Source organism: Amyelois transitella, chromosome 29, assembly GCF_032362555.1.
Source record: "Amyelois transitella isolate CPQ chromosome 29, ilAmyTran1.1, whole genome shotgun sequence".
NCBI lineage: Eukaryota > Metazoa > Arthropoda > Insecta > Lepidoptera > Pyralidae > Amyelois > Amyelois transitella.
In genome coordinates this window covers 2,170,105-2,189,192 of record NC_083532.1, presented here as the reverse complement: position 1 = coordinate 2,189,192, position 19,088 = coordinate 2,170,105, and the positions used below count along the sequence as shown (strand labels likewise).

The following is a 19,088-nucleotide window of genomic DNA, read 5'->3' as shown; positions in this document are numbered from 1 at the left end:
TGACAGGTAATGCACGCGGCTTCTCCTGCGTAAAAATTTTACACTATCCCGCGGGAATAAATATAGTAACCTTGTTTGATTAATCTAAAAATAATAAAGCTGTTTAACCGTTAAAGCGTAACAGACAGACAGACGTTCGCATTTTAATTATTAGTACTTAATACCTTCTAGGTTTTCCTATGGGTTTTAGTAATTAATGCAAAATATCAGTAAAAACGGAGCAGTTATATTAGAATTTATATTTTATTGCTTATAAATACTTACTTTATAAAATAAGTATAAATCGTATTAAATACAGGGCTTTTTTTTTAAAAAGCAACAGCTTTTCTATTGCCACCTTCCTTTCACTTACCTCTTTCATTTCGACCAATTTTTTTTAATTATTTTTTGGAAAAATTACACAGTTTGAGTTAACCTCGAAGTTAATTCAAAACTTGTGTTACGAGATGGTAACTCAACGATACTATATTTCATAATAAAAATAATTATATTGATAATCATCCAAGGCACAGGCCAATTATAAAAAGTTCGGTTCTCATCATGCCCTGGCCGGAATTCGAATCCGGGACCTCCGGTGTCACAGATAAAGCGCACTACCGCTGCGTTACAGAGGCCGTCATAACTCCATTCATGCAAGCCTTTGTTTTTTTGCATTGTCGGATTTGAGTACTCTTGACCTTACTATGTCCATGAGTTCCTAAATTTTAGATAAAAATTTAATTTATTTATCATTATTTTATTTTATTGAAATCAAATATGACAAGTATGAAGTTTTTTTTTATTTATTTTAACAAATTGACATAATATTAACATCATTTTATTAACCATTAATTAATTTGACTTAAGTGACTTACCTATGTGTAATGTTATAATAATTTGCATGCTATAATTAATGGCTGACCAGGAGGAAATATGTTTTGTTTTACACCTTTTGTAAACCCTAGTCAAAAGCAAATAAATATTCTATTCTATTCTACCTTTAGGCAGAATGCCCCCGTTTTGATCAGGGTACGTACGTCTTCCAACATTGCTATTCACGTATATTCCTTGTACGTATATTTGCTCAGTGAACCTACTTCATCTTACCACACATATTCACAATTGACGTCTGGTGAAAATGCTGCAGTGTAGATTGTTCCACCGCTTCTTCTACTGCGGGCCTTCTCGCTGGATAAAAATGTAACACGATTTACCAGACACCGTGTATATACTTGTACTTACCAAGTTTTCCGAATAACTTCAGCATGTACCTACTATCATAGGTTTTGTTTGTTATTTTTTTATAATAAGAAATTAATAAAAAATTATGTATGAGAAAAGATATACAAACTGTTGTTATACTGGAATAAGACTAAATTACTGTCTGTTGCCAAATTTCTATACCTTCGTGGATAGACAATAAATAGTTATTATAGTTAAGAGTATGATTCAGCTAAAATAAAGTAAAAGTATTTATTTTATGAACAAAAAATATTCTATTTAGGTTCTTATTTGCAAAAACTAATAAATGACTATTTACCTACAGGTTAAATTAAGCTCGGTCTGAAAATAAAAACAGATACTAAGTAATATAACTTATAAAAGCGAAGGCGTTTGTGTGTGCGTTTGTCCGTCTTTCATGTCAAAACCTGAAATTACCATGAAATTATACATAAAGTGTGGACTAGGGAGAATCCCGGCCAGGTCTTGATAAGAAACGAACTTTCTCTGATTGGCCTGGGTTTTGGATGTTTATCTTTATAATTACTAGTTGTCCCGGCAAACATTGTTTTGCCATATAAATAATTATTAAGTAATTTCTATTTAAAAAAATGTTAAGGGTGGACAACACTTATCACTAAGGGGTATGAAAAATAGATGTTGGCCGATTCTCATACCTCAATATGCTCACAAAATTTCATGAGAATCAGTCACGCCCTTTCGGAGGAGTATGGGAACGAACATTGTGACACGAGAATTTTATATAAAAGATTTATTATAAAATGTAGTTGGGTTAGAGCTACGATGGTCGAAACGGTAAGATGCCTGGTCAAAACGCGGTTGCGCATAAAGGCACCGGTTCGAATCCCACCGCGGCCATGTACCAATGACTATTTTCGTAGTTATGTACATTAGTTTGATAACTAACCGATGCTCTTACGGTGAGGGAAAACATCGTGAGGAAACCTGCATATTTAGGCAACTGGATGTGTAACCATATGATCAAATACGAGTTAGGTTTCCCTGCAAAGGTTACGGAGGTCGTATAACTTCGTGTAAACACCTGACTCACCCAATCCAGGATCCATGGTCAAGAGCTTACACCGGGCTCATCTCCAGAGTGGTGAGAATGCAACGAGTATTAAATCCAGGAAGCAGAAGATAGTACGTTGGGTTAGTATCTCGTAACACAAGTCTCGAACTTACTTCGAGGCTAACTCAATCTGAGTAATCAGTCCCATTTATTTATTTATATTGGTAGGTAGAATACATATGTAATCTTTTTTTTCTTTCTTTTATATAAGTTGTTTTAATTTGAGTTCTTTTTAATTTATACTATTTTAGAAGCTAAATAATAATTATGTCATTATCTTCATCTAAATTATAGAAGTTAGAAATGGAACTCACAGAATGAAGGTGTAAATAAGGAAAAAAGAACAATGTATTAAAAATTGTAATTTATTTACAATTTACACACAATTTACAACGTTTTTACAATCAATATTTCAACTTTAAAGACACACTCATTCTATTTACAATGATATGGCAATGAGAAAAGATTCACGAATGAAAAACAGACTTAAATTATAGACCTATTACTTTTTAAAGAAATCGAACTATCCATCAAACCATTGACAAAATGTACGCCATTTTGAGAGTGCTAATATTTTTTGAATTTTTATTATGGTTCGATTTTCAATTGTATTATTTTAAAGAGTTCAAATTGGATTCGAAGTCTGAATTTTACTTTTTTTGCAGGGTTAAGATTTTTTTTTGTTCACCAGCAGTAGGGGTAGTTCGGGCATAGAGCGGGGTTGAAGTCGGCGGGGTAGCGGGGAGCAGCGGCATGGTTGGGGCTGGAATAGAAGTAAATTATATTTATTAATATTATTGTTAATAAAAGTACTACTTAAATAACATACGTCAATGGTTAGATACATTCATGAGTCCAGAAAAAAAATTGCGGATAAATTTTAAGTTTTTAGAATTAAGCAGGTTAAAGTTGGAAATTAAGATACCATTTAAATGCTGAATTTCTGTTTAAAATTATTTATTCATGTTCTCTTTGATTGGACAGATTTCAACTATAAGAACCTATCCGTCATTATTATTTATTAGGGTTACTAATTTTATTATTATATTTTATAAAAACGATATAATGTAAATGTTAACTTGTTGATAATGTTAATTTAGATAACTGATGTAAATGTATTGTGACATTACAATGTAAAAACCATAGGATATTATCATGTGAGTGTCTGACAAAGTACTGTTTGTTTAACTCACTCTACAGGTGCCACTGGCAGAATGCTGGGGTTGTACACCCACTCAGGAATGGGTTGCCCGTCTGCTGTGAGGCGGGCTTTAGTGTTGGGACTGAAAAGTGCAGAAAGTCTTGAGGAAACTTACTCAATTTCTCCAATGAATGGTGGCTGTGTGAAGTTGCTGAGATGGTTGATGTTGGAGTAAGAATGAGACTTATATTTATAATATTGCATGTATAAATAAATATTTTGTATGCCGTATGGCCGAACATGTTCAGTCACAACAATATGCTTCTTCATCTGCAATACATGTATGTACCCATTTATATGTATGTAATGTAACATGTTTTACAAATAAATAATCTTGAATCTTGAAGAAGATGGTGGACGGTGAATGTAATGTGTACACAAATAAAATAATTATATGATCTAGAAGAATATCTGACATTTTACATAAAATAATAAAAATTTGATCATTATACTGATCCAATTATGTTATTGATTATTATGTTAGGTGATTTTAATGGATGGGTGGGTGTAAAGCGTGATGGATATGAAAAGGTGCTTGGTGCGTTTGGTGACGAAAAGGTGAATGATAATGGAAGAAGTGTATTAGAAATTTGTCTAGAGTGGGATCTTTTTGTGTCGAACTCAATGTTTCAACATAAAGAGATCCACACCTACACAAGAGTGGAAGGTATTTTAAAAAGTATGATAGACTTTGTGATTGTAGATGAAAGATTGAAGAACAAAGTGCTGGATACCCGTGCATATCGCGGTGCTGGCATTGACTCGGACCATTTACTGGTGATATCCCGGATAAGGGGTATCTTCAATCGCTGGCGGCACAGGGTAAGGGAGCAAACCAGCGCTTTGGAAAGAGTAAAAGTAGAAAATTTGCAAGATATGGATGTAGGTAAGAAGTATATTAATAGACTGAAGGATGAATTTGAAGATTTAGAGGAAATGAGCGATATTGAAGATGGATGGAAGGAATTTAAAGAAAGAATTGTGAAAGTAGCTGTTGAAGTGTGTGGTGTAAGTAGAAGAAGGAAAGGAAAAAATCACAAAAATGCGTGGATGAGTAAAGATGTGCAAGAACTTGTGCGATTAAAGAAGAAAGCATGGCTGGATTTGTTAGCAGCAAAAGCTAACTTAAGAATGCAAGAGGTTATAGATGAAGATGTGAATGAAGCACGTAAGGAATATAAGAAAATGAAAGATTTGGTTAAGAAAGCTGTGATTAGAAAGAAAGAAGAGTATAAAGAGGATTTTGATAAAAGGCTATCAGAAGACTTTCAGTCAAATCTGAAAGTATTCTGGAAATCCGTAAGGTCAGCCCGAGGAAATACTATAACCAGAGAGCTGACTAGGATCAGATGCCAGGATGGTAGCGTTGTGAAAGGAGAAGAATGTGTACTAAAGATATGGAAGGACTATTTTGAAAGTTTATTTGAAAAAAAGGAAGGAAATAAGAAAGATTTCTGCTATAGCGAAGAAAAAGAGAATGAGATGGAAGGCGAAATTGAAATGTTCGAAATTGTGGAAGCACTTAAGAGTATGAAAGCGGGAAAGGCTGCTGGGTGTGATAGAGTGTCGGTCGAGATGCTTAAAGCAGGAAAAGGCGTAGTAGCTAGTCAGTTGTACTGCCTTTTCAATTTGTGTTGGAGAAGCGGCCGAGTACCAAAAGATTGGTGTAAGGCTGTTATCGTGCCACTTTACAAAGGAAAAGGGTCACAGCTGGACTGCAAAAATTATCGTGGTATAAGCCTGCTTAGCGTCGTCGGCAAATTGTATGCTAAGGTATTGATTAATAGAGTCAGGAATGAAACTGATGACAAAATATGGGATGCTCAAGCGGGATTTCGAAAGGGAATGGGATGTACTGATCAGGTCTTTTCCTTGCGGTGCATAGCCGAAAAGTTTTTGGCCAAGAGTCAAAAAGTCTATTGCACATTCGTAGATCTGGAAAAGGCCTATGACAGAGTTGAGAGGAATGAATTGTGGTCAGCACTTTCTATGCATGGGGTGAGCAGTCTCTTAATACGAGCACTGAAATCCTTATATGAGGATTCGAGTGCTTGTGTCAGGATAAACGGAGCGCACACTGAGTGGTTTAAGATTGAGAAAGGCGTTAGGCAAGGATGTGTTGCGTCACCGTGGCTGTTCAACCTATTTATGGATAGCTGTTTGACAGATTTGAAAGAGTCTAAAAGTGGATTAAGGATGAATGAGTTACTCGTCAAATGTCTGCTCTATGCCGACGATCAGGTTATACTGGCGTCATCAGCGGAGGAGTTACAGGAGATGGTAAACTGTATGCATGAAGCTTTAAAAGAGAAAGGAATGAAAGTGAACGTAAGTAAAACTAAAACACTGGTTTTTGAAATGGAGAAAGAAATGACAGCATGTAATATTTTGATTGGAGGAGAAAAAGTGGAGCAAGTGAAAGAGTTTGTATATCTAGGATCAAAGTTTACATCAGATGGCAAGTATGATAGTGATATTGAAAGGAGAGTGAACGCGGGGAACATGGTGAATGGAGCTTTGCATGCCTTTATGAGCAGTCAGAAACTATCCAAAAAGGCTCGACTGGCTGTGCACAGGGGCGTGTTGGTCCCGACATTAATGTATGGGAGTGAAAGTTGGGTATGGCAAAAGAAGCATGAAAGCAGAATAAATGCAGTGGAAATGAGAGCGTTAAGGAGTATGATGGGTGTGAAATTGAGTGACAGGATAAGGAACAGCGTGATAAGGGAATGTTGTGATGTGAAAGAAGATGTAGTTACAGGAATAGAAAAGGGTATGTTAAGATGGTTCGGTCATGTGGAGAGGATGAATGAAAGCAGGTTGACTAAGCAGATATACAAGGAGAGTGTGGAGGGAAAGGTCGGAGTGGGAAGACCTAGACGAACGTATCTTGATCAAATTAAGGACGTCCTGGTAAAGGGTCAGGTCAAAAGTACCCGAAACCGCCGAGCTTGTATGAAGAGAGTTATGAATGTGGACGAAGCGAAAGAAGTATGCAGAGATCGTGGCAAGTGGAAAGAGGTAGTCTCTGCCTACCCCTCCGGGAAAGAGGCGTGATTTTATGTATGTATGTATGTATACTGATCCATCTGATGTATCTTGCAAGGTTTTAAATATAACTTAGTCTTTTTTATTATTCATACTTACTTCATTCTTAGTAAATCAAATGACGAATTGATGAGCCGTCTAGCGAGCATTTAAAACTAACAATATACTTACTCAGACTTACTTAACAATTACCTACTCCCATTCAGTCAGGCATCCCCTGGCATCTCCCAAGTCTGGCAAGGGACTTAGATATATTACAATTAAGCCTTACAAGAAATAACTTACTTAACAAGCGCCACAAGTAAGATGTTAGCGCGTTTCTGACAACTAGCAACGTTGATTTTTGATCAGCTAATTCACGGATGGGGTCAGTCATCTGGCAAGCATCTGATAAGTCTTAAACTATCGATATACTCACTCAACAGGCGCCACAGGCAAGATGCTAGGGTTGTACATCCACTCAGGTATGGGCTGGCCGTGTGGCGCGTTTCTGGCATAAGCTAAGATTTCGTAACGTTGATTTTGATCAGCTAATTCACGGATGGGGACAGTCATCTGGCAAGCATCTGGCAAGCATCTGATAAGTCTTAAACTATCGATATACTCACTCAGCAGGCGCCACAGGCAAGATGCTAGGGTTGTACACCCACTCAGGTATGGGCTGGCGTATGGCGCGTTTCTGGCTAAGATTTCGTAACGTTGATTTTTGATCAGCTAATTCACGGAGGGGGTCAGTCATCTGGCAAACATCTGATAAGTCTTAAACTATCGATATACTCACTCAGCAGGCGCCACAGGCAAGATGCTAGGGTTGTACACCCACTCAGGTATGGGCTGGCGTATGGCGCGTTTCTGGCTAAGATTTCGTAACGTTGATTTTTGATCAGCTAATTCACGGATGGGGTCAGTCATCTGGCAAGCATCTGATAAGTCTTAAACTATCGATATACTCACTCAGCAGGCGCCACAGGCAAGATGCTAGGGTTGTACACCCACTCAGGTATGGGCTGGCGTATGGCGCGTTTCTGGCTAAGATTTCGTAACGTTGATTTTTGATCAGCTAATTCACGGAGGGGGTCAGTCATCTGGCAAGCATCTGGCAAGCATCTGATAAGTGTTAAACTCTCCATATACTCACTCAACAGGCGCCACAGGCAAGATGCTAGGGTTGTACACCCACTCAGGTATGGGCTGGCGTATGGCGCGTTTCTGGCTAAGATTTCGTAACGTTGATTTTTGATCAGCTAATTCACGGAGGGGGTCAGTCATCTGGCAAGCATCTGGCAAGCATCTGATAAGTGTTAAACTCTCCATATACTCACTCAACAGGCGCCACAGGCAAGATGCTAGGGTTGTACACCCACTCAGGTATGGGCTGGCCGTCAGGCGTGTGCCTGGCCAGGGCGGACGTGTCGCAGTACGGGTAGTTGGGGCAGACGGCGGGGTGGACGCCGGCCGGGTACTCGCGGCTCAGCGCTGCCGCGGCCAGGGCGAGGACGATGAACTGGAATAAAAAAGATGTGTATTGGAAAAATTTCAACTTTATAATCGAGAGTAATTTAATTCTTACTTAATGGTAGACTGTTAGATAATAAAAAAGACGACTCAAGACTCTCTTACAGTTCGGAAGAATATATATTTTTTTAATAAAGTAAAAATAAATCAATATATCGAACGTATCTTGATCAAATTAAGGACGTCCTGGTAAAGGGTCAGTTCAAGAGTACCCGAAACCGCCGAACTTGCATAAAGAGAGTTATGAATGTGGATGAAGCGAAGGAAATATGCAGAGATCGTGGCAAGTGGAAAGAGGTAGTCTCTGACTACCCCTCCGGGAAAGAGGCGTGATTTTATGTATGTATGTATGTAGGAATTTAATTCTTACTTTATGGTAGACTGTTAAAAAAAAGAATAGGACCTCTCCATCTCGTTCCCATGGATGTTGTAAAAGGCGACTAAGGGAAAGGCTTGTAAACTTGGGATTCTTCTTTTAGGGGATGGGCTAGCAACTACTATTTGAATCTCAATTCTAGCTAGCTTTTCAAGCTAAAAAAGCTGAACGTGGCCTATCAGTCTTTTCAAGACTGTTGGCTCTGTCTACCCCGCAAGGAATATAGACTTGACTATATCCCTTGCAGTAAATTGAACTTATGACTCTCTTACAGTTCGGAAGAATATATTTTTTAATAAAGTTAAAAATAAATTAATTTATTTAACTTATGTTAATAGATAATAAGTTGTTCTTATTAAGTACGACGTTTCTTTCATACTAACTTGATACTAATAGGTATATCTATTTTTCTATTAAAATTTTACAAGGAGAAACCAAAAATATAGAACTAAATATATTTCTTCATGCTTACAATACAATCTAGATTGTTGACGATCTAGAAACCTATTTAGATAAAACTTAAACCTAAGCTCTCGTAAAGATTTATGTTGATTTCGTTATAGTCTAGAGAAAGTGGTAGGTACACTGCATAGCATAAACTTGATATTATTTCAAACTGAACTGGTGAATAACTTTTGTAAATCCAATCGATGTCGTTGTTTTTTGAAGTCGGTTAAATATTTATAAACCTAAGAGTAACAAACACTTTCGGTGAAACGGTTCAGCAGAACGCGGGACATACATACATATAAACAAACATACATACAAATCATACTGAGAACCTTTTTTAATGACGGCGGTTTAAAATAAGCATATGGACTCCCTGAATGCGAATCTATTGATGGGCGCTCTCCAAATAGATTCAGGAAAAGAATTACAAAAAAGGATGGCTTGCACTTGTAATGAATTTGACATGAATACAATACGGTTGGCAGAAGAGGCAAGAAGATCTTTGGGGGGGGGAACCTAACCCATATTGGATCGTGGTAAAAGCTACCCTTGAAGAATGTGCCTGTTCCTTTTAACGACATCCATGGAAAAGAGATGGAGTGCTCCTATTATTTTAAATAACAAAATTAAACAGAGGATTAATAATAAATAAATAAATATATACCTACGAAATTATTACACAGATTGAGTTAGCCTCGAAGTAAGCTCGAAACTTGTGTTATGAGATACTAACTCAACGATACTATATTTATATAATAAATACTTATATAGATAAACATCCAAGACCCAGGCCAACCAGAGAAAGCACTTTTCTCATCATGCCCAGGCAGGGATTGGAACTTGGGACCTCCGGTGTCACAGGCAAGCGCACTACCGCTGCGCCACAGAGGCCGTCAAACATACATACATACATATGGTCACATCTATATTTGCGGGGTAGACAGTTTGCGGGGTTACCTTGCGGGGTAGACAGAGCCAACAGTCTTGAAAAGACTGAATGGCCACGTTCAGCTATTTGGCTTAATTATAGAATTAAGATTCAAATAGTGACAGCTTGCTAGCTCATCGCCTAAAAAAGAATCCCAAGTTTGTAAGGCTATCCCTTAGTCGCCTTTTACGACATCCATGGAAAAGAGATGGAGTGGTCCTATTCTTTTTTGTATTGGTGCCGGGAACCACACGGCACGAGCCCGTCAAAGAATGTCAATAAGTATTAATTAAAATCAGTGGTGCCATTTCGTCACAGCCAGTTAGCGTGGGTTATGCACTATTTAAGGCACCTAGTTGCAGCATTGTCCTGACTTGATTGCAAAAGAATGCAAGGCGGAACTACCCTCGGCTGGAATCTAGGAGTGTCAGTTGATCTGTGCAATGTGACAGACGGGTTTTGTGACTATTTGTTTTGTCTACCCCGTAAGGAATAAAGATCTGATGATGCAGGGGTGTGAAGTGAAGCGTTGGTGTCTTGCGTATCATTATTTATTTTAGGCAGGTTACCTCACGACGTTAAATGCTCAAAAAATATAACCATAATAAAGATCAGAAAGAAAAAAAGTCTTTGTTAGCTCTGAAGGTTTTGTCTGTCCTTATCTATCGGAAATATCATCAAAATCGGCCGAGTAGTTTGTTTGGTTAACAACGATGACGTTACATAACATTAATATTATTATATCTACTAACGTTTACAAAGCGCATGTGTAGAAGAAGCGGCGGAACAAACTACACATTTTCACTGGACGTCAATTTCCAAATATAGATCTCTTAAATCTAAATCGTACACGAATGCACATTTTTCTACAATAAACTGATGAAATAAAAAGCCATTTTCAAAGATAGACTATAGATATTCTTGGATTAATTTACTATAAGACATATCTAATTACATACGCCTCTAACATGTACTAATAAATACCAATGAATGCAAATGAAATCACAAACATACAATTATAATTAACGTACAAACCCGTCACACAGTCCCACCTGTTTATTGTATGTCATAATTAGAAACCTTGCGCCCACGGAACTGTACTTTTATAAGGAATGATAGTAGGTATTGATTTCATCTCGAACATTTTTGGCGGGAATCCAAACGTCATGTTATGTACTGTCATTTTTTTTCTTAAATGTGTGGTTGACAATTAAGCTTTAATGATTTATAAGTGTGGATTATTAATTATTAGGTGTTTGTTGACAACGAGTGTCGGAGTAATACAATATAAGATTTAGTATCTTTCGATGATGTCAAAAAAAAAACATTCAAGCCTATTAAGTTGAATATTGTATGTATAACAAGGATTGACTAAATTTTGACACTGGCAAAATAAGCTGATGAAGGAGTATGATTGCAATTTGATTGGAATTTGATTATTGAGTATTTTGCCACAAGGAAAAAAAGAAAAAGTAAGATTAAGATTTCATTTCGATGATTAAGGTTAAGAAAAATATTTTTTTATTGTTCTTTTTCCAGCGTTAATGCAAGGATGTGTTGTTGTTGTTAATGAGTTGAAAAAGAAAATGGTTTTTATGAAATTATTATTATATTCCAATAATTGATCTGATGCACTGTAATTTTATTTATAAGTTAGGAATATTTTTATAATTTATTTAAAAATTTCGTTTTTAAAAATTAACTTTATAATTCTTGATTTAGAATTTCAGTTATATCTTTCTAATTATCTTAGTAGATTATAAATTTAATTAATTAGACTTTTACATTTCACTGATCGACAAAAATCACTGACTGATTAATATTAAAATAAAAGTCACGTACACACACCACGTTCTTATCCATTACGAGGAAGACAGAGCTAAACAATCACAAGGCCACGTTCATCTTGATTTAACGACGGAATTGATATCCAGAGACAATGACAGGTTGACAACTTAATTATTTTAATAATTTTAATTAATAATAATAAATAACGACTCACCAATTTGGCGTACATATTAGTATTATCCTCTCGACTGTTGCAGTGAGACTGATAATTCGCAATGAAATCGCTACGTATTTATATACTGACACGCGCCGTAGACGCCCTTAGCGCTCTAGAAGAATTTCGATTTTTTCTTTTTTTTTTTAAAGACGTTATATAAACTTTAATTGTGTTTTTTTTTAACTGTCCATAGATATAGTGGCTACCCTGTATATTGTAGAAGATGTGAGTTATTCAGTAGATAACTGTTTGCCTGTGTAAGTAGGCTTTTAATTTTATGATGCAAACTAGTTTGAATGTTTCGTTTGCTTAGTAAGTATTAGAAATTCAGGTAAATTTCGTATTTCGTGTGGTTCCAAGAATTCTAGAATATTACCACTCCCATCTTTTTCCCGTGGATGGCGTAAAAGGCGACTACGGGAATAGAAGCACATTCATGTAGTACAAGCGTCCATTCTGGTTTGGTTACGTAGAAAAGAACATAGTGAGAGCTTCTTCTCTTCCCGTGCAGGTTGTAAGAGTCAATCAAGGGAAAGGACAATTACACACACAAAACAAGACAAAAAAGAACTTTTCGTAAAAGGCGTCTTAATGGAAGGCAAATAAACTAGGGGTTCTACTTTTAGGCGATGGGCTAGCAACTTGTCACTTAGTAATCGATTCTTGATTTCATAATGCTAGACAATTGATCGTGGCCTGCAGTCTTTTCGAGACTGTTGACTCTGTCTTCCTTGTAAAGGAAAGAGACGTGATTATACTCGTATGTATGTATATAAATTCAAATTCAAACTTTTATTTGCATTATTAATTTTATATAACATCTCTTTCCTTTACAAGGAAGACAGAGTCAACGCTCAACGCTCTGTATAGCTTCAAAATCATAAAAATCACATTTTTTGCAATAAGTATATCTCTTAATATATTCTAATTAGGTCGCAATCTGATAATCTAGATTGTCTAGATATTCTGAACAGAAATTTTAGACTCGCCTTAGTCAGGGCCAACCAATGCAGTGAGGCGAAACTAGTCTATGTTTTATTTAACATATCAATACATATAAAAATAAAAGCCGTGTGGTTCCCGACACCAATACAAAAAATAATACTCCATCTCTTTCCCATGGATGTTGTAAAGGGCGACTAAAGCATAGGCTTAACATAGGTTTAACAACTTGGGATCCTTTTTGTCACTATTTGAATCTCAATTCTATCATTAAGTCAAATAGCTGAACGTGGCCGATCAGTCTTTTCAAGACTGTTGGCTTTGTCTACCCCACAAGGAATATAGACGTGACCAGTTGATAAAAGTGATAATAAAACTAACTAAACTCTAATAAAAACAAGAATTGTCAAAACTAACATTAAATCACGTCTCTTTCCCGGTGGGGTAGGCAGAGACTAGATCTTTCCACTTACCACGATTGATATTGTAAAAAAGTTAACAATATCATATCTCTAATATCATACCTCTGATAAGAGGAATCGGGTTATTCAGTGTAATGCGTGCAGAGCTGCGGGTAAAATCTATACTAATATTATAAAGCTGAAGAGTTTGTTTGTTTTGTGTTTGAACGCGCTAATCTCAGGAACTCCTGGTTCGAATTGAAAAATTCTTTTTGCGTTGAATAGACCATTTATCGAGGACGGCTTTAAGGCTATATATTAGATGGCCTCTGTGGCGCAGCGGTAGTACGCTTGTCTGCGACACTGAAGGTCCCGGGTTCGAATCCCGGCCAGGGCATGATGAGAAAAGTAGTTTCTCTGATTGGCTTGGCCTGGCCTGGCCTGGAAACTATATTATAAAATATAGTATCGTTGAGTTAATATCTCGTAACACAAGTCTCGAACTTGCTTCGAGGCTAACTCAATCTATGTAATTTGTCCCTTATATATTTATTAATTATTGATAAAACATCACGCGGCAACTATTAGGAGCGAAGAAATAATGGAAAATGTGAAAAAACGGGGTAAATTATTCATCCTTGAGGGCTTCAATGATGCCCAAAATAATTATTCCACGCGGACCAAGTCGCGGGCACAGCTAGTAAAGTATAATACCTAAGTAGTTACTTATTAAATAACAGCTTCAAACCCTTTATGGGTTTAAATCTGAAATACCTATACCGTAATTTCAAATCAAAATGTTTGGTTTCCTCCCACCCAAAGGTTGACTAGAAGAGATTGCATTAGCGATAAGTACGCCTTTGTACCATCTATTATATCTGTTTTATGCTGTTTTACTCTTATATGGTGCAATAAAGAATTTTATCTATTTATCTATTTAAAATATTATATTGATGACATTATAACGATTTCTTATAACAATAGACACATAAAAAATATAACCACTAATTAATTAATTATAATGCAGGTTGTACATAGATAAACAAATTATTATATCATTTGCGGTATCAATCTTAAATTGCCCATAAAATTACCAGCACATTCAACAGCAACTAGATGTGTATGCCGTGTGGTTCCTAGCACCAGAAAAATAATAGGACCACTCCATCTCTTTCCCACGGATGTCTTAAAAGCTGACTAAGGGAATGGCTTGTACCTATACTTGGAATTCCTTTTTTAGGCGATGGGCTAGCAACCTGTCACTATTTGAATCTCAATTCTGTCATTAAGCCAAATAGCTGAACGTGGCCATTCAGTCTTTTCAAGACTATTGGCTCTGTCTACCCCGCAAGGGATATAGACGTGACCATATGTATCTATGTATGTATGACATACCAAATTACATATTTGTAACGCTTAATTGCAGTTAAATATGCATCATTATATAATTCTTGTTTTAAGACAATATGAATTATATTTGTGGTAATTTTGTGGTTATTTACTGCCAATAAAAAAAAATAAACATTAAGTCTTTAACAAAAGGTAGTTCACAATAACATAGACTATTTATGTCCCTTATCAGTAAAACTCTTTACAGATCAATAATAAGCCTATCATGATCATAATCAGGTAATCTGTAATCAATAAAATGCAGTTTTATACAGTAATGATAAGGATTACTGATAACAGGAATAAAAATAAAATTTATACAGTCCCTTTTAGGATGTCGGTAGCGAAATAGGGTTGGCGATGGTTGTTGAAGAATAATCATGACTTAATGTTCATAATATGATAAACGTTATAAGCTAAACGAAACGTTTAACTGATAAACTTTATAAGCGGGAGAGGTCTGTAAGGATCGTAGCAAGTGGAATTCCATAGTCTCTGCCTACCCCAATGGGAGACAGGCGTGATGGTATGTATGTATGTTATACGCTATGATGTAATCACTATCATCATCACTATATAGCAAAGTCGCTTCCCGCGTCTGTCCCTACGTATGTATGTATGTATGCATGCTAAATCTCTAATGTGGTCTTAAAGATTTTTAAAATTTAATTATATAAACATCCAAAATCCAGGCCAATCTGGAAAAGTTCATTTACCTTCATGGCTTGACCGAGGATTGAACCCGGGACCTTTTTGATTCAGAGGCGAGAATCCGACAACTGTGTCATATGATTAATTATCTATGATTAATTATCTATGAGTGTCAATGTCATTGTCAAGACAGATAGACTAACAGTTTGTAACGGCCATACAATAAAACAGTTTGGGATGGCGTGATCATGCAACCGAAGCTTGAATGTGTTTTATTTCATAAATTCCTATATGAAACAACAACTGTGCAGAACATATGCCAATATAATGAATATCTCAAAAACTATTTACCTACTTAAAAATTCGATTGACAGATTCTACATACTTTTTAAATTTTAACAAAAATGTGTGTCTACCAAGTCACGCGTGACGACAAAGTTGTGACGACGTGTGACAAAAACGTCGTCACGCACGACATGCTAGCCCCGCAGCAAACAGTTTGAAAGTTATCGCGTTACAAACATACATAAATCTGCCAATATAATAAATATCTCAAAAACTATTAACTTAAAAATTCGATTGACAGAATCTACTTACCTACTTTTAAAATTTTATCAAAAAAGTGTAGCTAGCATGTCACGCGTGACGACAAAGTTGTGACGACGTATGACAAAAACGTCGTCACTCGCGACATGCCAGCTCCGCAGACAAACAGTTTGAAAGTTATCGCGTTACAAACATACATAAAACACCTCGTGTGTAAATCTATAATATTATAAAGCTGAAGAGTTTTTTTGTTTGTTTGAACGCGCTAATCTCAGGAACTACTGGTTCGAATTGAAAAAATCTTTTTGCGTTGAATAGACCATTTATCGAGGAAGGCTATATAACATCACGCTACAAATATAAGGAGCAAAGAAATAATGTAAAATGTGAAAAAAACGGAGAAAATTATTCATCCTTGAGGGTTTCAATGATACCCAAAATAACTATTCCACGCGGACGAAGTTGCAGGCGCACAGCTAGTATTAAATATAACATACAAGGTGTTTTTCTCCCAAGTTGAATTGTAAACCAAAATCAAACCAGTCAAAAAATCAATGTCTATCAACCCTACAAACTGTATACTGCAAACATAGGTATGCTATCAAGTATAATTGTTACACTGATCTACATTGAGATATAGTATCAGTTGCATTTTCAATTTTAATTACGATCTTGCTGCCAATACGGCTGCGGTAACTAAGGATCGTGCTTGACCATTTTCGTCTTGTATAATCCTTTTTCATTCAATGAAATAGATATTGTTTTATTTTCAAAATAGGACACAAGGTATCACTTAATTACGTGAACATAACATATTGTAACATATGATCACGTCTATATCCCCAGCGGGGTAGACAGAGCCAACAGTCATCAAAAGACTAAAAGGCCGCGTTTAGCCCTTTAGCTTAGTGGTAGGATTGAGATTCAAATAGAGACAGGTTGCCAGCCCGTCAACTAAAAGATGTCTTCCAAAGATGTAGCCTTTACCACTTTTAACGCAAATAAACTTACTTACTTTCCCTTAGACGCTTTTTTCGACATCCGTGTCATTTTCCTTTTGGGCGATGGGCTAGCAACCTGCCACTATTTGGATCTCAACTCTATCCATAAGCCTAACAGCTGAAAGTGGCCTTTCAGTCTTTGCTCCGTCTACCCCTTAAGGGATAAAGACGTGATAACATGTATGTAATTATGTAAAAAATAGAGGTTATAAATAAATATATAACCTCTATTTTAATATACGGGACCAATTACACAGATTGAGTTAGCCTCGAAGTAAGCGCGAAACTTGTGTTATGAGATACTAACCCAACGATACTATATTTTATAATAAATACTTATACAGATAAACATCCAAGACCCAGGCCAATCAGAAAAAGTTCTTTTCTCATCATGCCCTGGCCGGGATTCGAACCCGGGACCTTCGGTGTCACAGACAAGCGCACTACCGCTGCGCCACAGAGGCCGAGAGATTTTTTTTTTTTTCAACTTCAAGACATAGAATAAAAATTACTAATTTTTATCTCTGTGAATTATGTCGCCCGATTGTTCCGAAGTAATTGATACAAAGATTTTTCTTATCCTTTTTCTTGCCCTTTTAACACGGAACACCTTATATGGGTCATTTAATTGACTCTTAACGCTTCAAAGGAGAATCTTCAATATTTCTATAGTTATAGAGTATATTTCTCTACGGATTACGGATCATCTTTAATCTTACACGTTGTCGAGGAAAAATAGTTTATAAGTTAAGCCATTCAGGTGTAATTTTCGATAAGATGTTTTAAGCAATTTAAGATACGAAATGTGTTTTTGTTTTTTTTTTGGCGCTTGATACAGTTGTGAAGATCAAATTTCGTTTGTAAAGGCAACATAGTTTACAAATAACTTCTTTTTAACCTGTTAATGTTTATATGAACGTAAAATAAATGCGGTGGATATAGTATTACCAATCAATAAAGCTAAACAGTTCATCATGCCCTGGCCGAGATTCGAACCCGGGACCCCCGGTGTCGCAGACAAGCGTACTACCGCTGCGCTACAAAGGGCGTCAAGTATTCATGATAAAACTAGTCTATTCAGTTAATATTATAACATAAGGTATTACTGTTATTATAAAACATATGACAGGTAGCTATTAAATAATTTATTGTGTTATAGATAAAATAATTTAGTTTAGTGCATAGTTGAAGTATTGACGTCTACGGAAAATGACGTAGGGAGGAAAAGATTGTTGATATGGTTATAAATATTGTTTGCAAACTCTTTATTGCATACTAGAGGCTGCCCGTGACTTCGTCCGCATGGAAACCCAATCAATCCCGCGGGAACTCCGGGATAAAAGTAGACTATATGTTATTCTGGGTCTTCAGCTACCTACATACCAAATTTCATTGTATTCGGTTCAGTAGTTTTTGCGTGAAAGAGTAACATCCATACTGACATACTCACAAACTTTACATTTATAATGTTAGTAAGATAAAAAGAAATATAACAAATTATGAAACAGTCATTGGATTTAGAAGAAAATGTACAATGGCGGACATATCCCAATCCGGATTTCTTCCAGTCAACCAAAATATAAAGGAAAAAATAAAAAAGATGCACAGCGCTCATTAAAAGCATTGAGGATGCTTAACAAAAATAAAGTAATTTTCAATAAGTACCTATTAATTTTCAATAAGTTTTAAGACAGAGACTGCATCTTTTCACTTGCCGCTAGCCCTGCATTGCATACTTCTTCCGCTTCATTTATGTTTGTCATTTTCTTCATGCAAACTCATCGGTTTAAGATAATTTAGATTCCAAATTGATCAAGGTACTTTTGTGTAGGACTTCCTCTACTAACGTTTCCAAACATAAATAAATATATAAAAATAAATAAATTACACAGATTGAGTTAGCCTCGAAGTAAGTTCGAGACTTGGGTTACGAGATACTAACTCAACGGTACTATATTTTATAATAAACTAGCAACCCGCCCCGGCTTCGCACGGGTGCAAAATTCGGAAAAAATTATACATAAAAACCTTGAATCACTCTACCTGTTACAAAAAACCACATCAAAATCCGTTGCGTAATTTTAAAGATTTCAGCATACAGACAAACAGACTAAAATAGCGACTTTGTTTTATACTATGTAGTGATACTTATATAGATACCTAAACATCCAAGACCGAGATCCAAGAAAGAGAAGGAGTGGTCCTATTATTTCTATTCTAATGGTGCCGAAAACCACACGTCACATTTGTTTTCTATACATAATTTATGAATTCTCCTATGTAGTCCTTGCTTTAAAAATGCTTAAACCATTTTTCCTACATCCAAAGAGATTACCATGCAA

The 19,088-nt window shown here is 36.1% G+C and overlaps 1 protein-coding gene across 1 annotated transcript; it reads right to left on the bottom strand.

Moving 5' to 3' along the window:
* Window positions 1-2,679: 2,679 nt before the first annotated feature.
* Window positions 2,680-11,852, bottom strand: LOC106135625 (cuticle protein 1-like). The gene is made up of 3 exons (XM_060952800.1): window positions 11,814-11,852; window positions 7,865-8,046; window positions 2,680-3,056 (listed from the first exon to the last, which is right to left on the bottom strand). Exons 1-3 carry the CDS (start codon window positions 11,826-11,828, stop codon window positions 2,978-2,980), a joined length of 276 nt encoding a protein of 91 aa, XP_060808783.1. The 5' UTR covers window positions 11,829-11,852; the 3' UTR covers window positions 2,680-2,977.
* Window positions 11,853-19,088: the final 7,236 nt, after the last annotated feature.